Genomic DNA, 24,052 nt, shown 5'->3' on the forward strand with positions numbered 1-24,052 from the left:
AAGGTGCTACTAGAAAGAATTTTCGATTTTGTTCCAACATGATGTTGTGCCCCACATCCTTTGCCCATTCAATCATTGTTGACTTAACCATTTCATATTTGGTATGCCACCCCAACACATAGCCGCCCAGTAATTAAACTTATATTGCCTCTTCTATGGTTCATGAACAGCTGTGAACTTAGCAGCTCCCATACACCGAGGGAAAACTCCACAAGAATTCAATGCACGCCATTCTCTCCTATGAATGCAGACGTCCTCACTCACCAGTCCCTGCTTGAGGTGGTGCCTCTATAGAATCAACAGAACTTTAGGAGCTGGAAGGGACCACAGGGGTCCATCTAGTCCAACCCCATGCAATGCAGGAATCTTTCACCCAACGTGGGGCTCGAAGCCACAACCCTGAGATTAAGAGTCTCATGCTCTACCGACTGAGCCCTCTTTCCCACAAAAGAAATAAACAGCTGCTTAAGTAACTAACACTCAAATGGTGCTGCAGTGGGCTGGATGCGTGCAAAGCCAGAAACCTGCTTGCTGACCAGAAACAGCTGGTCTGAGGTGTGTGAAGAGGCCATCCCATTGGTGCCCATCTTCCTTGCTCCCTTGCCTGTCAACCAAGTGGTGCTTCCCAGAGGTGCAGTATCGAGAACCCATCCTCGACTTCATGTAGATGCTAGAGAGCCAGTGTGGTGTAGTGGTTAAGAGCGGTGGACTCGTAATCTGGGGAACCGGGTTCGCGTCTCCTCTCCTCCACATGCAGCTGCTGGGTGACCTTGGGCTAGTCACACTTCTCTGAAGTCTCTCAGCCCCACTCACCTCACAGAGTATTTGTTGTGGGGGAGGAAGGGAAAGGAGAATGTTAGCCGCTTTGAGACTCCTTCGGGTAGTGATAAAGCGGGATATCAAATCCAAACTCTTCTCTTCTTCTTCTAGATCACTTCCTGCCACTGAAGGGGAAAACTTCTGCATGAATGGTTTTCCCGTGTGTGCATCTGTACACTGGGTGTGCAGCTTTAAAACTGTGCCCACATTCTCATTCGTAAGCTCCCTCCCCATCTGTGCTGTTGGTTTTTGTTCTCGCTTTCCTGACTCTCTTAAGAAACGAAGCAGCCTATAAATCTAAATGCAATCAATCCACCGGCTTGTGGGAACTCTCCCAAAGTCGCCGAGGACATCCATTCTGGGTCTCCTCTTCCCTCGGAGGGAAGAAAAGGCCACACAAGTCCCTGAACAGATTACCTTTTCTGCCTCTGTGTCTCTGGCTCCCCGGGGAAGGCGATTGCCAAAACCAGCCTCGCTTTCCAGTCAAGCACCTCCCTGAAGAAAAGGCAAGGCTGGTGATGTCAAGGCCCGTTTAACTTGTTGCAAGTGTGTCTTGCATCCTGCAGCTAGGAGCCGAGGCGAGAGACTCCCCGAGCAGTTATAGCTGCTCCTGCAAACCCAATGGGGATGAAGTCTTTGTCATGTAGCAGCGAACCTTTCAGTAAACAACACGGCTCCTTCCCTTGGAAAAATTCAGCCAGTTTTCTTGCTCATACCTAGAGACAGAGATGCTACGCGATACGACATGAGAAAACCTTCCTGCTATCAAAAAAAAAAAAAAAAAAAAACCACTCGAAACGCTGTTTCAGACTGTACCTAGATGTGTCTTGCATTCACACCAGCACTGCATTAAGAAGAGGCGGGGTGGGGGGTGAAGCGGGAAGAGAGAACCTGTTTGCAAAAGGACACTCCACCATGTTTTTTCTGCTGACTTAAAAACCACTGCTAAGAAATGACTGTGGTGGGTGAAAGTGAAGTTTCATTTTGCCTCTGGAACTGGTGTGGGAAACTTGTGGCCTTCCAGATGCTGCTGAACTACAACTCCCATTATCCCTCAACACTGGCCACGCTCGCTGGGGTTGATGGGCATTGTAGTTCAGTAACACGAAGAACACCAACGGTTCCCCCATAGGTCTTAGAAGACGTGGAGAAATGGTTACTCCAGAATCTGGTGAGCAGAGGCCATGAGGTTTCCATTTTTTAGTGATCGACACCTAACAGCTATTCATGGACCTACCTGCCATGTATATGCCCAATACTCTTTTTCCAAGCAGGGGAACAGGCTGCTGGAGTCAGCATAGGGTACGGGTTTGAGTGCCAAGACTAGGACTGGCAAGTTCAAAGCCCCAAACATCACCTTGACACCCCTGGAGGAAAGTCAGGCTACAATTCTTATTAACAACATGTGCTTGGAGAGAAGCCAGCGTGCGCTGTATTTCCACTGGCAAATGCAGCCTGGATTAAAAAGTTACCTTGGCTGTAGACTACCTGGCTGTGAACTGTCAGGGCTGCTTCAGGGCTAGCGTCGTAGCTTCCTCCAGGAGCATCTTAAAAGTCCTCACATGCAACTCTCTTTTAACTTCTCTTGCAAGGCAGCATAGCACGACATCCTGTTGCTAGCGTTTTTTTTACTGTGCTTTTCGACTGTGCGAAACGTTCCACGTACAAAAAGGCACCAGCAAAGCTCAAGGACGCAAGCCAGCCAGGGAAAAACATTCAAGGAGGCAAAGCAGGGCTAGTGAGGGGTGTGGCTCTTGTGGAAGTATGGCCTGGCAAGAGTCCTTTGGGGCTGAATTTGGCCCTTTATGCTGTGAACCGCCCTGAGATCTACGGGTGAAGTGTGGCACACAAGCAACAATAATAAAATTACATTATTAGCTCAGTAACCCTTACCACCAACCCTGCAGGGTGGGTCAGTATCATCCGTGTACTGGACGGAGATGGTGAAGGGAAGAGGCTGAGAGAGAAAAGAGAGGCAGAAGCCCAAATCGTTCCCAATTATACTACCCCACTCAGTTAAGATAACCTTACTCCCAATTTACAGTTCTTTGCATCAGCTGCCAGCTGTTCCGCCCACAGCCAAAACAAGTTGCGGCTTCTTACATCTAATTGCCTATTCCAGCTTCTCCTCTCCTTTTCTCCTCTGATCTTTTTTTAAATTCTCCAGCTTGGTCTCTCTGTTCTCCTGATACTGTTCTACTTGTTAATTTCTACTTTTCTTGCTCATTTGCCTCCTCGGTCCTGTATACCTGAAGGAGCGTCTCCACCCCCCACCATTCAGCCCAGACACTGAGGTCCAGCTCTGAGGGCCTTCTGGCGGTTCCCTCCCTGCGAGAAGTGAGTTTACAGGGAACCAGCAAAGGCCCTTCTCAGTAGTGGCACCTGCCTGTGGAACGCCCTCCCATCAGATGCCAAGGAAATAAACAAATACCTGCATCTGACTTTTAAAAGACACCTGAAGGCGGCCCTGTTTGGGGAAGTTTTTAATGCTGTATTGTGTTTTAATATTCAGTTGGAAGCCGCCCAGAGTGGCTGGGGAAACTCATTCAGATGGGCGGGGTATAAATAATAAATTATTATTATTATTATTATTATTATTATTATTATTATTATTATTATTATTATTATTATTATTTCTTACTTCTTTTTATCATTTGGGATTTCCCTCTCCTCATCTCATGTGCTGGTGGCATACTCTCCTTCCCGCAAGAACTTTCTCAAAACCTACCTTTTCCCCTCCTAGAAGCAACCAGTATCTCTGGAAATCAGCAAGAAATCTCGTTTATGTTTATGACACTTTTAAATTTCCCGTTTCAACTTATTCCTTTCCTCTCTCTCCACTGTGCCTTGTTTTGTTAAGACCGTAAAGCTGTTGCCGTGGACTTGCTTTGAATTTGTACCAAACCTGGCACGTTATTATATGTATAGTATTACTCACCGCTGTCTGACGGCAAAATTCTTCAGGGAAACGGCAAGACACCAAATATACATTTCAAAAAGAAAGCAGTCCCTGGCCTCTGCTCCCCATCTATAGAAAGTGAGTAGCAGAAAACTTACCGTATTTTTCGCTCCATAGGACGCTCCGGACCATAGGGCGCACCTCATTTTTAGAGGAGGAAACAAGAAAAAAAATATTTTTCTGGTTTTCCTCCTCTAAAAGCCCTGTTTTGTTTTGTTTTTGAGGATCAGCTAAAAGTTTTGCAGCTTTTTTGCAAAGGGAAAAGCCCTGGGGTTTTGGGGTTCTTTTTTTTGGAGGATCAGCTAAAGGTTTTGCTGCTGTTTTTGCAAAGGCAAAAGGCCATTTTTGAGAATAAGCTAAAAGTTTTGCAGCTTTTTTTGCAAAGGGAAAAGCCCTAGGGTTTTTGTTTTTTTTTGAGGATCAGCTAAAGCTTTTGCACCTTTTTTTGCAAAGGGGGAAAAGCAAAGCTCCTTTTGCAAAGGGGGAAAAGCAAAGAGGAAAAGCCCCATTTTTATGGGGTTTAACTCACATTTCTGAAAAATCTTAAGGAAAGGGAGCCATTTCTACTGTTTCCAGATAATCTAATCAGCCAGTCACATGTCCTGGGGAAACAAACAACCTCCCTCTGCAGCACATTCAACAAAGGAGGGCGGGGCTGAAAGGGAGCCGGGGACTCTTATCTCTCTCCCGATCTCTTGCTGATCAGCTGCTGAGCGGGTCCTTTCAACACTCCCTTTTCTCTTTGTAAAATAAAAAGCACAATCTGCTTTTGGCCCCTGGGCAATTCAGCTCCAGGGACCACCATTCGCTCCATAAGACGCACAGGTATTTCCCCTTACTTTTCAGGAGGAAAAAAGTGCGTCTTATGGAGCAAAAAATACGGTACTTCACAAGGGGCCCAAATACAGAAACTAGGGTGTGAAACACTCTGCATGTGACTCTAATATTCTGCTCTAGAGTCATAGTGGAGGCCCCTAAAATAGTATAACCACAGAAAGAGCTTATTGGATTTGACAGCAGGCACGCTGTACAGCCTGAACACTAAGAGAACAGCTTCAGAACTTGCAGAACTCTTACGTTCTCCTCTCAACTCACCTCAATTGAGAATTTGGGCGCCTATTTGCAGGGAAATCTTCCACAGAGAGCGATCTCCACCACAAGTGATTGTCACTAGAATCAGAGTCAAAACATATCCGAACTCCTAGGTTCAGGAAAACACAAGCCATCTTCAAAACATGAAACTGTCGCTGTGAGGAACAAACACTTGCAGTAGCTGTCGAATCAGTGTGAGAAAAGAAGCTAAAAATTGCTGCTGGTGGTAAGGGAATGGAGAAGAGTAAAATGCTCTGCAGGTAGCAGGAACGCCCTGCAACATAAAACTTTGGGGTGGACGAGATCCACCCACCAAGTTCATTCATCACCATCTTTTCCAACCCGCCCAAACTTACGTTCTTCTACTTAATCAAATGGCAAATTGAGACCATGCGGCTGTTATCCAAATAATTCATATTGGTCATACTGTGCCGCTGTTCCCGGGAACTTCTCCTCAAGCTCAGAGCTGAAGTGAAGATGGTTGTGAGTACCCCTACCACCCTAAGGATTTCTGCTTTAAGCAAAGTGAGGGGTTTGGAAGAGGCTGGACCTCTGATTCTTGGTCCCAGGGGGCGTACTGAAGGGTTGCCCGGGTTGCCCCCGGCAACGGTGCAGGCCCAGGAAGGGGGACGCAAAAATCTCCTGTCTCCACTCTGGCCACCCATGTGCTCCCCAGGTCGCTCTTCCGAGGAAAGGAGGAAGGAAGGAGACAGACGGACCGACTGACGGAGGAGGAGAGGAGGTGGAACAGAGCAGACTTGACTCCGGTGGCCATGGAGGAAGTCATTGGCACAGCGCAAAAGGCAACTAAAAGTAAACTTTTTAGATTCTTGCCCATGGCTTCAGTGGTGCCAATACATCTCCTTGCCAAGGATGCAAGGGAGTTGGAGTTCTTAGTGATATCCAGAAGTCAAAATTAAAGAATCCAAGAACTCTGGCCCAATGAGAGATCAGTTTTTAAAGTCTTCAAATAGTTTGAAGTTGCGGGACAAGGCCCTGTTTTGCTAATTCTTCGTCAGCTAGATTTCCATGGTCAAAGTGTACCAATTCTCTGTATGCCTCATTGGTACACTTTGACCATGGAAATCTAGCTGACGAAGGATCAGCGAAACAGGGCCTTGTCCTGGAATTGATTTCAACTGGAATTTGTCTCAAGACTATAATAATAAAACTATTTGAAGACTTAAAAACTGATCTCTCGTTGGGTCCAGAGTTCTTGGATTCTTTAATTTTGACTTAAGGATGCAAGGGAGCCTAGGTACAGCTCTGCTTGGTCCAATCACTTCATGCAAAACCGAACAGGGGCGAGCCAATCAGAAGCATTGACCTCCTCTGCTAAGTCCAGGAGCGTTGGTGGGACAGGGTCGGCTCCCAGAACTAGCTCTTACTGAAATAGGAAACCAAAGTATCTCGGTGGCAGCTGCACCAATTCCTGGACTGCAAATAACATCAGCGTAAATAAAGCAGACATATAAACCAAATATGAACTTGAGGGGAAAGGTCTTTCTCTTTTTTATATATAAAAAAATTGAAAGAAAGCCATAAAGACAAGACAGAACAACACACAGTACAAAAGAGTAATTATATTTTCAAAAAGAAAAGGAAAAGGGGGGGGGAGAAGCTTTACCAGTTATTTTGGAACTTCTTGCCTGTAAAAGGAAACTGGCATAGAACGGAGCAGGACCAGAATCTTCTACAAACAGCGGATTGGGTACAAACACTCGATAAGAATAATTTTTGCAACGCAGGACAAGAAACCTTTGACACAGTGTTCATGAACAATAAAATTTCTTTAAAAAACAAAACGAAACAGAAAAGGATGCGAAGAAACCACAGGAGTTAATAGGAAGTAAACTAAAACAGGGAAAGAGAGATACCAAAAGAACAAAAATTCCCACAATATCTAAACAGGTAACCATTGTTCTTGGACAGCCAATTCCAAGTCCAGAGCATCACCAACAGTTCCTGAAAGCCGGTCATGGCTGTCTCCATCCTATCCAAATCGTCCAGGGAGCGTATCCTCACGCCAGCCCCCTTTGTCACTTTTTAAAAGTTGCCAGTTTGTGAGAGGGGCTCGCTTTTCTCGTTTGCCGTCCATGTACACAAGTGCTACCGAGAGAGACCGTCGTCACCTCGTGGCTGGAAGGCGGATGGAGGGATTTCACGGCGGCCGGGAGTCTCTCCCTCTCCCAAAAGTCCCGATACAAATCCCATGGATGCTCCCGTTGAGTGGGCTTCATCTCATCAAGGCAGAATCATTCCCCACCCCACCCCCGCATTCCCCATTTGTCATTTCTGGAACGAAAGAGAGCATCCTCCTCGCTCTGATCATGCCCGACTTCTTGTTCTGTGCTGTCAGATGCGGAGGCCATAACGTCGTCCCTTTTCCTCTTGCCTTAAATTCCATTTAGCACTGTTGGGATCTGTTGTCTCAAGCCAGCACCTGGCCAACTCTTCAAGTTCTTGACTTGGCCAAGTCAAAAGGGAAACACACAGACATTGCAGCAACAGGGATATATTAGGTTGAACAGTCCCCTTTAACCCAAAGTCCACCCCTCCCCATTCGCCCCAAAGTTTACTTGCTGCTGATTTTCTCGTTTGTTTTAAAAGTCTGCACGTCTCAAAGCAGTCTTTTCCCCCACCCACCCACCCCCACAACAGAGTTAAAAGCTCCACAGGTTGCATCGTCTACCTGGTGGTCAAGGTTGGAAAAGCAACTTTCTTCTGTTGCTACTTCCGGTTTTTTTTTCTTTGTTTAAAAAGCCACACATACACACACGGGGTTGTGCAATGGGGTCCGGCCTTAGGATTGCTTCAGCCGCTTGCGTGGGGGTCCCAGAAAAGGGCACTGTGCAGAGGCCAACGAGCGATACGCCTCGGCCACCAAATGGGGGTGAGACACGACCATCGACTTCCATCCTGAAGTCTCCATGACGTCGGAAGCATGGCTGGAAACAGACAACGAAGGAGCCAAGGTTACCAGTTGGGGGGGGGGGGGAGATGCACACACACACAAGTTAACAGTGAAAGGCAAAACACACAAAAGGGAAGGGGAAGTCCTCAAGCTATCAATACTTCCACTTTAGGGTTTCAGTAGCTGCTTTTATGTCTTGTTTAAATGCTTCTTCATCTGCTGTAGATACTCTGCAGTTCAATGTAAGCAAGTTGACACTACCTTGGCCTGAAACATGGGTAGGAAACCGAAGGCCCAGGGGCCGGATATGGCCCAATCGCCTTCTCAACCTGGCCTGCGGACGATCCGGGAATCAGCGTGTTTTTACGTGAGTAGAATGTGCCCTTTTATTTAAAATGCATCTCTGGGTTATTCATGGGGCCTGCCTGGTGTTTTTACATGAGTAGAATGTGTGCTTTTATTTAAAATGCATCTCTGGGTTATTTTTGGGCCTAGGAATTCGTTCATTCCCCCCCCCCAAAAAAAATATAGTCCCCCACAAGGTCTGAGGGACAATGGAACGGCCCCCTTCTGAAAAAGTTTGCTGACCCCTGACCTGAAAGAATCGAGGCTGCTTCAGGGGCTATTCCCACTCCCCACTTGCACCCCAAGTCAGAGGTGCTTGTTTTGCATTTAGCAACAAACCATTCAGACACAATGGGTGTGACATCTTTAAGAACTCAAGGAGTTCTAAAAGAAACATTCAATTCATCCAAGAAAGAGAAAGAGAGACGGTATTTTGCACTGGTTGTCCACTGCAGGACACACACCTGTCTTCTCTTACAGGATTTACTTTCAAGGCTCCTTGTTTGTTTCTCTTGGGATGCTTAAAAGAGAAAGAATATGACTGTCCCCCTTGGCGGAAAACAGTGGGGCAGAGTGCCCTTTCGGAAAAGCGCCTTCTGCACTCCTTGCAAAAGGGCCACACAACAGCCACTACTTGATTCTCCAGCGCAAGGGCAAAAAGGGAAGAAATTATGTTTGATAAAAAAGAACCTGCAGATGCGCCAGCGAGAGAAACCAAAACAGAGGAAGTGGATTTTTATTTTATTTTTTTGGTGCACCAATTTTAGCTGGTTATGAGAGTGCTTGAACACAAACTGTAGTACAAGAGGTGCAATGGGGCTTCGTTCTCTAGGGTTCTTACTTGTCAATTTCCCCAAAGTCTGAGGAGAGGGGGAGAAAAGATAAAACCTGCTTACTAGTTGATGAAGTCAACCGCCTGAGTTTTTAGCTGGTCAGCGCTGTGTAGATCAGCCAAGATGAGGATCTCCGCTGCATTTTCTACGGACAGGTTGCTGCACAGAGCATCCTCGCACATCACCTTCAAGCGTTCCAAAGCATACTTTAAAAAAAAAAAAGGTACAGAGAGGTACTGAAATGAGTTTGCCCCAAAAGAGGCTGCGCTGTGGTGGCAAAACTCCCTACAGGTGGGTTTTAGCACTGCTATTTTGAATGGCTTTTGTAGATGTGGTGCCCTGCTTCCCTTAATCCTATAATGTCTCTGTGCTAGTAGTTGTTGGAACAAATGTTCCAAGTCTTGTGCAGTGGTTCAGTAACTATAGCATAGCACCGATACATGCCAAGTGTATTGTACTGTACATCCCCCATCCCCCTCAATTATTCAGTAGTAATGTTTGGAAGCACAAAATTCAGGAGGAAGAGAGATGCATATTCTGGGCAATTGTCAGCATTCCTCACAAAAGTCTGAAGCCTTCTGGCTGGGGAGAAAAAAAATTAAGAGATATCTTAAGTTCTTTTGCCAGAAACACGCATAACAAGTGCCAAACCTAACTGCAGAAGCAGAATTATGCAAAATTGTAGTAGGTAATCCGCATAACTTAAATCTGCTTGCAGAGCTTTGGAGGGCTGGGCAAAGCGAACATACAAGCCCAAGCAGCTGGACGAAAGGTCAATGGAGTCTGGATCTTTAGGTACAACAACAACCTTTCCCATCCTCCTCAATAAACACTTCTGAAAGACAAAGCCTAACTCTCTAATCGCATCTTCACCCAAGAGCCCAATGGCAGGTCCCCAGGGTGTGGGATATGCACTGTGTTTTGTTTATAGTATAATTACGTATTTTCCCCAAGAGACTGGAGGAAGACAGAACAAGCTGTTCCCAAGCCTCTCGGGCAAATATTAAGAGGCTTCATGTGCTGCCATAAAAGGTTTTGCTTTCTGTTCTTATATAGACACCCTGGAAGGATTAGGGGGGTGGGGAAGAGCTATATAAAAAGCCACAATTAAAGACCCCTAAACCCTACTGTCTGATCAGTGGGCTGGAGAACTGCTGTTGCTAGGCAGGGCTGAAAATTAACTTGCCACTAAACCATCCCCAGAGGCCAATATGGGCTTCTGCTGGGCAAGCGTGCAAGACTCACTTGGCACCTGGTGCATGGTAGTATATTTTGATTTTGTGAAGGGGGCACAATTTTCTATACCCCCCCCCCCAAATTAAAACTGCGATATTCCATCCTAAATTCGCTATGCTACTTTTCTTCCCTGCATACATACGACAGGGGCTTTTTCACTGCTATTCTATTAACGACTTGAACCAAGGGTTGGAAATTCCAATTCCAAGAAGCCCAGCTTCTTCACTTCTGTCCTTTTCCCCCAACCTGCCACACACAAGTATTCAGTGGCGTAAGATGTGACCTCAAAGCATCAGCACAGCGTCCTTAGCTTGCAGGTACCCCCATATTCCTGGAGTTGTGAGAGGCTGGCTCTGAGGCTTTTTCACTGAGGCAGTGGTGCCTCATTTCACAAAGGGACATCACATCCCTTTTAATCAACTCAGTGCTGGTCCAGGGGGTGATAGTGATTTACCATATTTTTCGCTCCATAGGGCACACCGTACCATAGGGCGCACCTTGTTTTTAGAGGAGGAAACAAGAACAAAAAATTTTTTTTCCTGGTTTTCCTCTTCTAAAAGCCCTGGTTTTTTTGAGGATCAGCTAAAAGTTTTGCCGGTTTTTTTGCAAAGGGGGAAAAGCAAAGAGGAAAAGCCCCATTTTTATGGGGTTCAACTCACATTTCTGCAGCTTCTAAAGGAAAGGGAGCCTTTTCTACAGTTTCCAGACAGATAATCTAATCAGCCAGTCACATGTCGCTGGGGAAACAAACAACCTCCCTCTGCAGCACATTCAACAATGGAGGGCGGGGCTGAAAGGGAGCCGGGACTCTTATCTCTCTCCCGATCTCTTGCTCATCAGCTGCTGAGCGGGGTCCTTTTAACACCCCCTTTTCTCTTTGTAAAATAAAAGCATGATCCTCTTTTGGCCCCTGGGCAATTCAGCTCCAGGGACCACCATTTGCTCCATAAGACACACAGATATTTCCCCTTACTTTTTAAGGAGGAAAAAAGTGTGTCTTATGGAGCGGAAAATACGGTACTTAAACGGCAGTGTACAAGAGGGGGCACACGCTGCTCTCAACAGAGCAGGGCACCCCTCTCTCTGCTTAATGAGGGGTGTACCTAAAGATTGCCGTCTCATCCTGGAAGTTTCTACAGCAGACTGTTCATCTTTCAGTGCATTCCTGCAAAGATCAGGAAGCATGAGCTTGTCTATTGGCCCTGCTTCTCCTCTCGCAGGTCAACATCTCAAGGAGGGGGCAGACTACTAGGAGGAGAGGGGTTAGCCATGCCTCATGGCTGACCCGGCCCCGAGCCTCTTGACAGCAGTGGGATATGGCCCGCCTCAAGTACACAGCCACCCACAGCTTACAAAATAGGCTGGGTGGGCCAAGGAAATCTCTTTGAGCTGTGCCCAAAGACCCAGGAGTGAATTTGGCAAGACACCAACGACATGTTCATGCCAGTTAAGTCCCCCACAATTTCGTCTCCAGGAGGCGAATACTCCTCTGGTTTTTTTTTTTAAAAAAACCCCACAAAACCAAAGGCCTAGGCATCAAGTATAAACACAATGATGTTGAAGCCGTGGTTTCTGTGCTCCCTTTCCACAAGAGGGGGGAAAAGTCAACGGCCGGCCGGCCAGCCACCCAAGCATCCTGTGTACCTTATCAGCAGCTGCAAGCAAATCGTCAGCCATTTTGTCGAGGTTGGGTGCCTTCCCCGTGTAAATGAAGCACATCATTTCTTTAAAAACTTCAGGTTCCACATCGTTGATTTCAACTCGATTCTGCACCAGGGGGGAAATTAGGGTTACTCTTCTGACACTCAGGCAACAGACCCAACTGTTGGTCTCCTCCCCCAGATCTCTCTTTTTTTTGGAGGGTGCAAAGTGAAACTATTTGGAGAGAACACGTAAATATTTGGGGAAGAAGGTGCAGGAGGAACAGAAATGTTCCAGTCTCCTTTGCCTCTTCCAACTACAGAAGAGAACGTGCTGAGACTTTTCCTTAAAGCTTCGCTTTTCCACTGTCTCAGGCAGCGGCAAGAAGCCAGCATTTACTGTTACATAAACGCCATCTCAACTGTAAAACTCTGGCAGCGCAGGAGTATTAACTCCTCCTACGGTGCTTTCCAAATTTCTTTTCTGGCCTGTCTTGAAGGTTCCTGGTGGTTTACAATATGCCCATCTCTCAAAGATTAGTTTCACAACAAGGCTGCAAGGTAGGAATGGTAGGGATAGTGTATCTTGGAACGAAGGCATCAGCTAGTAAGCTTCTCAACTGAACAAGCCTCAGACTTGCACCCAGGGCTCTAGCTCTGCCCCCCTGAAATATATATAAAAAAACTGGAAGGCAAATGTTCACCTACAGTGAATTTTTTTCATGCAAAAACTGGAAAGGGTAAATGCCAAAATACATATTAGGGCAATGCCTTTATTAGGTCCAGCAAAATGCTGCAATATTGATGAAGGTTTCTGGAGAACTCGCAAGCTTGCATATTATATTGTGTGATATTTTGGTCTGCCTAAGGAAGGTATTCCCCCGACATGGTTTTTGTTTCCATTGGCAGCGTTTGTTCCCCAGCCATTCCTCCGGTCAAGACCTCTCTATCTAAAATACAGTTCACAATGTCAGCTCTCTAGTATTCCTTCTCATAGCAAGAGGCCTTGCCAACCTGGACACATGACAGCAATTTATTTTATTTCTGCTTTGAGCCTCTGTGCCAAGCAAGACCTTTGCAAGTGGAGGTCAAAAGTCTGCAGTATTTTTCAGCTACTTGCTGGGGGGAACCAAGAGTTGTTCCAGCTCCTGAATTATCTTCTCCCAGTCTGCAGATCAGCAAATGGCTCTTCCTCACGACCAGAAAGCTGCTTTGCCCACTTACCTTTTTACTCTCTTCCATCTCATGTTCAAACATAGCGCTGAAAACCGGAGAACGTGCTGCGGCCAGAGGGGTGGGGTGGGAGAGAGAGAGAGAGGGAGGGAGGGAGAGAGAGAGATTGGGGAGGAGGGAAAAGAACACCACAAAATGCAATTAAAACTATGTGAAGAGATAACCTTCCTCTCCAGAGATGAACTGACACATGCAATCAGTACCTGCAAATAAAGGTACCAATATAACAGGGCGTAAAAAATAAATAAAACGATCATGAGAGAAATGTTATCAAATGTCTTCCTAAGGGCATATGCACACTAGAGAAAGGAGACCAGCTTAAAACTAGCTTTTCCATCAGCCCAGCTCACCCCCCACCCAAAAGCAGCTCTGGAAATTGCAGTTTTGTGATGGTGCAGACCACTCGCAGACATTCTCGGCTCCATTCCCTCCCACTACAGTTCAGAGGGTTCTCCTCCAGGGAGCTGTGGTGGTTAAACCGGCTTGGAGCAGAATATACACGGGGCCGTGTGCACCCTGTGCTTACTAAGAGAGACGAAAAATGTTCTGCTCCCAGGCAGAAATCTTTCTGCTCCGAGAAAAGCTAGGTTCTGCAACAGGCATGAATTATGCAAGTTGAACAAATTTTACAAGCTTGTCACAATTCATTCGGTTTTGCTAGCCGCGCGAAAGTGAAAAATCTACTCAGGGGCCTAGCTGGGGGGGGGGGGGACGGGACAGCATACCCCTAAACTACTCGGAAATCGCAATGAGCAATCTGTCTGGGATTCCAGCAGGAATTGCCATACACTTTCAAGTATATCTCTGCAGTCGTAAGACACAGAAACTTACCTTTTTAAAGGGAGGAAAGAAAGCTGAATGGCATATCCTAGGCTTCCACAGAACTGTATTATATACAGCATACATGCAAGTCCCAGAAGACCTCTGGCAAAGCAGTTTTTTACAATTTGCACCTTCCCCGCCCTCCTAATACCATTAAATGGGTTTCGGGTTTTTTTAAATCTGAGGTTTTGATATGATATATTCCCATGGCCGCTCATCATCCCCCCCCCCCCCCGGTCAAATCAATTGTTCCCATCTTATAGGACCCGCTATTTGGAGCCCCCTTCTGGAAAAGAAGGGAAGCAACCTCCAAAACACTCATCAAGGCGGTCGGCTTGTCCCTGATCAGTCCATTCGCCATCCTGCTAAGCCTCGCGCCCATGTCGATACCGACCTGCTAATATGGCTTTGTGAGCCTGGAACTCCTGGCCTGCCACACACAGGCAGCAGTCTGTGAAGCGAGAGTTTTCCCAGAGGCCTCCCAACTCATCAGCCAAGCGGCATTCAGGTACCTTCACCATGTTCATGGAGTTCTGGCCGGAGATATTGACAGAGTCCTGTACTACACTCACCTGCAAGGAAGTACAGGGGGTCAACAAAAGCAGCAGCAGCAACAACAACAGTAAACTTAAAAGGGGGGGAGCACAGAGGGTCGGTGGGGTAGGGTGGAGGGAAACAAAAACCCCAAACCCCACAGGTGCTCTTGGGTAGGGATGTTTAAGACAGAAACAGCAATGCACTGAAAAGAAACTGTGCTCCTACCCACCCACCGGCACGGCTGCCTAAGGATTCCCACAGATTTTGATGGAATCAGAAGTTCATCTAAGTTCTCTCCTTTGGGATAAAAGGCAGGGCCATCCATTTCTACAGACTGGTCCATGCAATCCGAGGCACTACGTGCCGCAAGCAAGGAGCAGAGATGTCAAAGAAAACAAATCTGCCGAGCTCCACATGGCTCCAGAAGACAAAGTTATCAGGCCACAAGGGACAAAAACCTCTCTATAGATGAATACCAATGAACACTTACTATATGGCAACTTACAATGGGGTACAGACAAACGCCAGGAAGCCCAGTCTTCTGTATGCTCTTCCTGAACCTCCTTGTTCCTCCTGATTTCATGTCAGGTATATTGAGGTGTAGTAAAATTACCGTCACTGCTTGGCAGTGGGTCACAGGCCAACTTCCCAAGTAATTACAGACATACTGCAGATTTCCACTATATGAAGTCATTTCGATTCAGCCAGAGTCACTAGCCATATACCTTCCTGACCGCACCTGCATCTGTTTTATCAGTCCCTAACCTTGAGCACAACCCAGGCTCTAGGTCTTTCAAAAATGAAGGCTCAAGTTAACTAGTCCAGAGGTTCCCCACCTTTCTCACCTGGAGTTATAAGCTATTTTGGAGGCAATTAAAAAAATTAAAATTAAAATTCAGAGATATGAGAATATCCCTGGACTCGTGAGCATGGAGGTACCATATAACCATTGTGACTGGTTGCCTCTGATGTGACTTATCCTCCATGAATGAGCCTATTGCCCATTTTTAAAAGACATCCAAGCACATGGCCATTACGGGAAAGATGGGGAAGCTGATGCTGTTGACGGGCTCCCGACTCTCATCAGCTGCAGTTGGCGTGGCCAACAGCCAGAAATAGTAGTAGCTTCCCCATCCCTGCCTTACGGGGCCTGGAGGGCATGCTGAAAATTTCCACAGCCCAAAACTCCCAGCACCAGTTGGAGGTTTGTTATCATCCCTGTTGGATGAAAATACACACATTTAAAATGTTGTGTGCCCCCCTCCGATGCTGCTTTGCAATGGGAGGCAGGCAGCAAAATTTCAAATAAAATCAAAAATACAATTTGCTAGCCTGCTCTGAAACCACTGCTTTTGAACTGTTACTTGCCCTTATAAACAATGCCAAAGTGAACTGTTCAAGAACCAGTAATTTCAGTGGAAGTTATGCATGCGCTTTAAAATCTCGCCCATCACAATTAACAGGACTTAAATGTTGTGAGATGTTGGGTGTGTTGTGCCCGTACCACTGCAGTCATGGAAAGCATTAAAATTAAAACAAACCCCCCTCTTTTTTTTTTAACTGAACAAAAACCGAGATCCTGAGAATGCTGTAAGTTGCTCTGAATCCGGCAGTGCAATCATGGAAAACCAAGAATCGGGTGCCTGCCTCTTTGAGACAGCAGCCACTTCAAACTGGAAATGGATGCTGCAAGGACCTCAATGTAAGATAACTGGCAGCTCCGCAGGTACTAGCCAGCAAAACAGGGGCTGTGCAAGAGCAGGTGTACCAGTATCTCATGTGATCAGGCCAAACTTGCAGCATGTTGACAGAGGGAAGACCCAGCAGAACTAAAGCAATTTTTTTTAAAAAAAAAAAGACAGACAAACCCTCTTCCTCAGCAGTATTCCAAGTTTTAAATAAAAACCCTGATAACAGTCTCCCAGCTCACCAAATGTTATCAAATCCTTAGAGAGCCTCAACAGAGGAGGGGGGGAAACACACACACACACACACACACACACACACACACACACCATTCCTGCCAAATAGAAACACAGCTGTAAGCACCTGTGGCAAGGAACCGGGGGGGGGGAGGATTCGCTGAGCATATGGCACTAAATGGCAGGAAAACCTCCTAGCATCAGCAAAAACTAGCGCAAGTTTTCATTTCTATGCATAACTTCTGGCTTGCCAGATTCAAAAGCTTTTCTCTGACAAAAGCCTAATACTTTCCAAGAATGAATCCCATGCTGTGCGGGGACAGACAGGCTATTGACAAAGAACCCCCACACAGAGAGATGCAAAGGCCTGGAAGAAACATGATTTTCTCTATTGTGCTCTACCGGGGCTCTTCCCCCCACCCCATTCCTGTCCTACAGAAAAACTGAAAATGTTGGAGATCACTGAAAATACTCCAACAAAAGTTGCCTTCTCTTTTGGCACGAGTCAAATGCTTTTTAAGGCAAGGTTTTTTACTCACTCAAAATGTGAAACATGAAAGTTTTGATGTTAAGGCTAGCTAAAGAACATTAAATAATGGCAAACGTGTAGGTATGTGACACTCAAATCCAAGATGCATTTCGACTCCTAGAGGTGCTGCCCTCTTCATCAGAGGACAATTTGGGGCCATTGTTTTCTTGTACAGTGGTACCTTGCTTGTCAAACTTAATCTGCTCCGGGAGTCCGTTCAAAAACCAAGGCACAGCTTCCGATTGGCTGCAGGAGCTTCCTGCACTCAATCGGAAGCCACATTGGACATTCGGCTTCCAAAAAACGTTTGCAAACTGGAACACTTAGTTTTGCGGCGTCCGGGAGTCGATTTGTTTGGGAGCCAAGCCATACGACAACCAAGGTACCATTGTAAATCGCTACTTCCTTTCTTCTGGGAAATTTTGATCTAGTGTGGAGGTACTAGAAGCCAATACCCTGGCATCTACTGCCCTTTGGGCATGTACAAAACCAACGCTGCGATCCAGGAGCCAAGGTTCTCTGAATGGGGTTTACTTATGAATAAACATGTTTTAGATTTCACTTTAACGCACTGATACTTTTCGAAGCTGCAATCCTAAGCACGCTTACCGGGAAGTAAGCTCCACTAAACAAGAGTGGGTCTTCTGAATAAAGATGTACAAAATCGTTTTATAAATTTCATAAAGGTAAAAAAGGTAGTATTCCCCTCCCCCCCCCCGAATTTATGGAACTATACATTTCTAGCCACACACCTGCTTCCTCATCCTCTCCTCCACAGGTTAATCCACGTAATTCACATGACAGCATGCCACAAGCGAGAAAAGGTGCTTGCAGAGAAATAGCTCCAGACAACTCAAGCAAGCGAGCCAAGCCACACCTTACGGAGGGAGTTACAAAAGGCCCCTCTCCCAAACAAAACACTCAGGGCCACCATTCAACTCCACCTACTGTGCTCAGTTCAGAAGGAATGATGGACAAAGGGATTGGACATGCGATGGGAGCTGAGAAGCGTCTTTGCAGCCCTTCTGCTGTTTTCTTGCAAATGAAACAAAAGGTTTCGTGTAGTTTCCCCTCCTTACCTCACAGAAGAGAGTGAGCTTGTCATCTGGGAGGAGTCCGTTGGCCTCATCCAAGAGAAAATCTCTTCTAATAAACTTCTTGAATCCCCAGTCTTTGCCTTGCACAAACCGGTAGGCTCGCTGACTCTCTGGAAATATATAAACAAGTGGGGGCTCTTTTTTGAAAAAGGAAAGCCAAGAGACACACAAGCAGGGCTCTAATTCGTGCTCGCTGCCTGTGTTTAAACGGCAACTGAAACGCAAGGAACCGGCCACCAACTATGCGTACCCATCGCTTTCGTTTCTTCTCCTTTTGCGTTCAGGATGGAGAACTTGAATTTGGCTCGGACTTCGCTCTTTGGACAGCTGACCAGTAGCAGGTAGAGTGAAAGGTAATCTTTACTCTCTTCGTCCAAGCCCTTTGGATTCACACGCAAACACCTGCAGAAGCACAAAGATAATCTTCATCTTCTTGATATGGTTTTAACCTGCTCGCAGAAACAAGTTTCCACACACAGATCTGTTTGCACTGGGTGCGCAAAAGAAAATGCAATGTAGGGGACAAGGGAGGCACAACCTGTGATCAGGCGATGCTTGCGGTTACTCCACAGAGATCCCCAAAGAGGAAAAGGATTATTTGGACACTATTTTCTCCCTTGCGTGGGATTTGTGCTCCGTCCAACATCCCTGGCTTTCTTCTGGAGGAGCAAGGACAACCAGAACTAGATAATAAATAGGATGGAGATGCACCCAAGTGCTGTTCCTTTGGATTCCTCACTAGGTTGGATTTTTCTTGAAAGGGTCCCAGTTTAAACTGGCCAATGCCCATGGATTGCAAGTATGGCTTGGCTCATTTGCTTGAGCCATCTGGAGATATTGATCTTGTGGTGTGCCTGTGGCTTAGATGGCATGGTCATGCCTTGCTGCAATCTGTTAGACAACACATTTTGGCCCCTATAAAATTTCTTAGCTGCATTTTCATTAAAAAATAAATAAATTTTATTTATAATTTTCATTATTAGTTTCCAGAACCACATTTACATTGAAATCAACATTTCCCTCATTCATATCTTACTTTATAATAAAACAATCATTTATGACTTCTTGCCCTTTTCTGGTTCCTTTGATTTCCCCTTCATTTCTGCAAATTCTTATATATTCATTTCATTCTCTTTTCCTTTTATTATGCCTTTATTTTATGCTATACTGTTGAATTTACCTTAATCCTGCTAAATTTTTCACATATTTAGAGTTATTTTTCATATACTCCACAAAAAATTTTCCATTCCCTTTCCTTTTTTATTCTGCTAGTTAAACCTGCTAGCTCTGCATATTCTATCATTCTTAGTTGCCAATCCTACCTGTTAGGGACGTCACTCACCCTCCATTTCCGTGGCAACAAAATCAGAGCTGCAGTATTGGCATACATAAATAGGTTTTCCTGACATCTGGGTATTTCTGCCTGTACCCTTCCCAAAAGGAATGCCTCTGGGTTTTTTTGGGGGGGGGGGGAGTTTTTTCAAACTTTTTAAAATCTCATTGTATATCATTTCCCAATACCCTTTAACTATTTTGCATGTCCATCACATATGGAAGAATGTTACTTCTCCTTCTTTACATTTCCAACATACATCGATTCCAATTTGTACATCTTAGCTAGTCTACTCGGGGTTAAATACCATGCGTGAACCATTTTCAAACAGATTCAGGTAGGTAGCCGTGTTTGTCTGATGCAGTTGAAATAAATAAATAGTCCAGTAGCACCTTAGAGACCAACTACGGTAAGTTTGTTCTGGGTATAAGTTTTCGTGTGCATGCACACTTCTTCACATACCAACTGTTTCAGATACCAACTATTTCAGATACCAACTGTTTCATTTTCAAACAGTTCTGTTTAAATGCATAACATGCAGTAAATTTTAAATATTTCTCCCATAATTTCTCCCAGTGGTCAAATTCTATATTATGCCCTATGTCTGTTGCCCAATTAATCATAGATGATTTTACCAACTTGACTTTTGTTTCCCATTCCAATAACATCTTATACATTCTAGATAATAACTTTGAATTATTTTCTAATACATCTCTTTCAAATTGCGAGCTTTGGTCTGAAAATCTGTTTTTCTTATCCATTTTGAATCGCTCATTTAATTGATAATATTGTAACCAATCTGTTACCTGGCTACTTATTTCCTCCATAGTCTTCAGTTTAGGTTCCCTTTCTGAAAAATCCATTAAGTCTCTTTATGTCGCCTTGTCTATCCATATTACTTCTCTTTAAAATGATTGCTTCTATTGGCGATAACCACAAAGGTATTTTCCTTTCCAGCAAGTTCCCATACTTCTCCCAAACTCTATATACCTTCTTTCTAACCACATGGTTTGAAAAACTTTTAGGTATTTTAGCTTTCCCATACCATAGATATGCATGCCAGCCGAATTTATGATCATAACCTTCCAAATACAATGAGTGTTTTTCAATACAATTCATTCCTTTAGCCAGCACAGACACGCTGCCTCATAATACAATTGTAAATCTGGCAGGGTGAAGCCTCTTCTTTCTTCATTATCTATCAAAATTTTATGCTTAATTCTTGGTTTCTTCCCCTGCCAGATAAATCTAGAGATATCTTTTGCCATTCTTTGAAGCAGCGTAAATTGTTGACCACTGGGATGGACTGAAATAAAAACCTTTTAGGTAATATATTCATTCATTTTAATGGCTGATATTCTACCTACAAGGGAAAGTTTCATTCTTCCCCATATTTCCAACTCTTTTTTAATCTCCTTCACACCTTTACGTAATTATCTTAAAATAAGTTGAGATTCCTCACAGTCAGCCATATCCCTAAGTACTTCACCTTGTTACATATTCTTAATCTACTCACCAGTTCTTTTTTTGAATGGGCATTCATGTTTTTACCAACATCTTAGTTTTTTCTGTATTTATTTTAAGGCCCATCACCTTCCCAAACTTTCTTATATCCTCTAATACCTTAGGAACCCTTTCAAGTGGTTGTTCTACTGTTAACTACTGTTAATACCACATCGTCAGCAAAAGCCTTTAGTTTATAGGATTGTTGTCCCACCGAAATTCCTTTAATTTCCCTGTTCTTTCTTATACAGTGGTACCCCGGGTTGTGTACGTAATTGGTTCTGGGTTACAGTTCGTAACCTGAAAAGTACGCAACCCGGAGCGTACGTAACCTGATGTACGACTGTACCCTGTAACATTACTTCCAGTATCAATATAAACAACAGCGGGGATAATGGGCAGCCTTGTCTAGTCCCTTTCATTATTTTACAGTTATCGGAGAGATTATTATTTACAATTACAGTGGTACCTCATGTTACATAAGCTTCAGGTTACATACTCTGCTAACCCAGAAATAATGCTTCAGGTTAAGAACTTTGCTTCAGGATAAGAACAGAAATCGTGCTCTGGTGGCGCAGCGGCAGCAGGAGGTCCCATTAGCTAAAGTGATGCTTCAGGTTAAGAACAATTTCAGGTTAAGAACGGACCTCTTGAACGAATTAAGTATGTAACCAGAGGTACCACTGTATTTTCACAGATTGCTCCGTATGAAGGTAAAGGTACCCCTGGCCGTTAGGACGTCATGGACGACTCTGGGGTTGCGCGCTCATCTCACTCTATAGGCTGAGGGAGCCGCCGTTTGTCCGCAGACAGCTTCTGGGCCATGTGGCCACTTCTGGCGAACCAGAGCAGTGCACGGAAACGCCGTTTACCTTCCTGCCGCAGCGGTACCCATTTATCTACTTGCACTTTGACGTGCTTTCAAACTGCTAGATGCGCAGGAGCAGGGACCGAGCAACGGGAGCTCACCCCATCACAGGGATTCAAACCGCCGACCTTCTGATTGGGAAGCCCTAGGCTCTGTGGTTTACACCACAGCGCCACCCGCATCCATATAGTTTGCTCTAATTCCTGTTAAGAAGGTATTACCCACTCCCATCTTTTCTAACACCTTGATCTTAGCTGCATTTTCAGTATGGATGAATGCTATTGAGAGTCACAAGTAAACCACAGGGATATTGATACAAAGCATGCTTGTATATTGTTTCTCCTTTCCCCTGAAGGTCAGAGCAGTCTTTCTGAAGACAACCCTATGAGTCAAGTCATTATTGTGCCATTTTACAGAAGGCAGGATTGAGGCTAAGCATTAGCAACCTCCCCAAGGCCTCCCAGTGAGTGTGCAGCTAATTTGAACCCAATTCTAAGCACCACAAGCTACCAACTGCCATGTTCCTTGCTGGTCTCCACTGTGCACTGTGTAATGATCCTTACCACTTCAATTTATCATTAGCTCCTGATGAAAATGTTGAACTTTTGATGACCTCTCCCATTTCCTCCCGGCAAAAGCTGAAGTTGTTGATGGTCCACATGTAGGAAAATTTGACCACTTTGATCTTAAGGGAAAAAAGAACAGCAGAAACACAGTTACAAATAGCAAGATGATGGAAAGACAACATACCTTTTTTCCAATGATGATACGTTAGACCATTAGATGGCTCAAACAGACCTTAGCAGGGTATCCAAAACATGGAAAGCAGGGCAGCCATTCCTGGGAAACCTGACACTAGCATCACACGGGTCACGGGATTCCCTGCTTTTACACATCAGATTCATCCCTGTTAAAGTGGGCAGAACTTGACCATCACACGCTGCCCAAAACACTGGCTCGGGACCATGACAATTTGAACAAGTTCCCAAAGATGCCAGCCAGTATTGCTTTTCACTAAGATATTCTTTGCGCCTCCCTGGGGCAAACAAAAGGATTCCAAAATGCGGACTTACCTGAGTGTAACACCAGCTCTCAGCAACAGGCCCACTTGACATCTCTGCCGGAGGAGGAGGACTCGGTACCCTTGACATCGCCAGTTTGGAGGTCAGACAGGATTCCACAGGTTAGTTAAAGAAATCTGTGTGAACAAACTTCACCCTGATTAAAGAGGAAGAGGGATATAAAGGTTAGTTAAAAACTTCCCAGCAATTGTTAGGTTGCCTCAGAAAGGAATGGGTTCTGGCTAGTTTTCCAGTGCTTCGTTTTTAAAAATTCGTCTTATTACTGGAAAATGTTAGGCACAGCAGATTTCCCTATCTCTTGTTACCTTACTATATTGTAAGGCTTGTCTCTACAACAAGTTTAATTTGCAGAAGGAAGGCAATGCTTCACAATATTTACTACTTACCTTAATGCCCCACTGTGGGTCACTAGGGACTCAGCTACACTAGTCAAATAAGAGTGTTTTAAATGCAATATAAACATGCAACACCAGATTGTGCTATAGAGCACTAAACATTTCTATGTGATTTTATACAGGGTCCCTCCCCCCTTTTGCTAGAACGATTTATTTTATGACCTATTTATAGCGGGTTTTTTCCTAAGCGTAGATCAGGACTCCTCTTTTACGTATGAGAAATAGGGAATTACAAAAGCAGAGATGTGATCTGAATCAAAGCAAGCATTTTAGCTAGTTGAACAAAGTGGCTTTCAAATCATGCACCACGGATAGGTTTGCAACTTCAAGAGAACAACCTAACCAAACAAGAATCACGAGCCTAGTGGAAAAATATGGACCTCGTCTTTGATCCACAGGAATAAAAGGGGACGAGCAAGAGACAAGGTAAGAGTCGTGGGACAGGTACAAGGTCTTCCACCACTCTATGTACATAGACAACTATAATTGTTTTATCCCACGCTCTACCTGCGCTTTTTCAAACACAAGCTGACGTTTAGCAGTGTTTGAACAAAAGGAACCTGGGGCCAAACTACCATCACAAAGAATTCAAAGACTTTCAGTAGCAGCCCTGTGAAGTGTTGGCTTGCATCCAAACAATACAGCCCTGGAGACAGGAGATGCATTCTTATTCTTGCACACAAGTTACCCTTAAACCTAAAAGTAAGGTATATCTCAAGGCTCCCCTCCAAAGTCAACTAAAGCACCTTTCGTAGCACTTGTACGCTGAAACAATATACCGGTAAACCCTCTTCAGACTCACTCTAGCTAGCTAACACAGGCGCTTCACTAGCTCCAAACTTTGCATTATTAACATTCTAAATAAAGAGCACTGTTAAGGCACACTGTACATT

General features: G+C 44.9%; 1 protein-coding gene across 2 annotated transcripts in view; it reads right to left on the reverse strand.

Moving 5' to 3' along the window:
• Positions 1 to 6,353: 6,353 nt before the first annotated feature.
• Positions 6,354 to 24,052, reverse strand: part of SPOP (speckle type BTB/POZ protein) — a 48,303-nt gene continuing 30,604 nt past the window's right edge. For both annotated transcript variants that reach the window (XM_033169025.1, XM_033169024.1), the window contains exons 2-10: positions 22,756 to 22,900; positions 22,246 to 22,367; positions 18,229 to 18,380; positions 17,961 to 18,088; positions 14,288 to 14,465; positions 13,063 to 13,118; positions 11,843 to 11,965; positions 9,026 to 9,168; positions 6,354 to 7,818 (exon numbers count right to left, since the gene is read on the reverse strand). In XM_033169025.1, coding sequence (XP_033024916.1) covers positions 7,674 to 7,818; positions 9,026 to 9,168; positions 11,843 to 11,965; positions 13,063 to 13,118; positions 14,288 to 14,465; positions 17,961 to 18,088; positions 18,229 to 18,380; positions 22,246 to 22,367; positions 22,756 to 22,833 — 1,125 coding nt within the window. In that variant the 5' untranslated portion in view covers positions 22,834 to 22,900 and the 3' untranslated portion in view covers positions 6,354 to 7,673. The remainder of the gene's footprint in view (positions 7,819 to 9,025; positions 9,169 to 11,842; positions 11,966 to 13,062; positions 13,119 to 14,287; positions 14,466 to 17,960; positions 18,089 to 18,228; positions 18,381 to 22,245; positions 22,368 to 22,755; positions 22,901 to 24,052) is intronic.

Source organism: Lacerta agilis, chromosome 14 (assembly GCF_009819535.1).
Source record: "Lacerta agilis isolate rLacAgi1 chromosome 14, rLacAgi1.pri, whole genome shotgun sequence".
NCBI lineage: Eukaryota > Metazoa > Chordata > Lepidosauria > Squamata > Lacertidae > Lacerta > Lacerta agilis.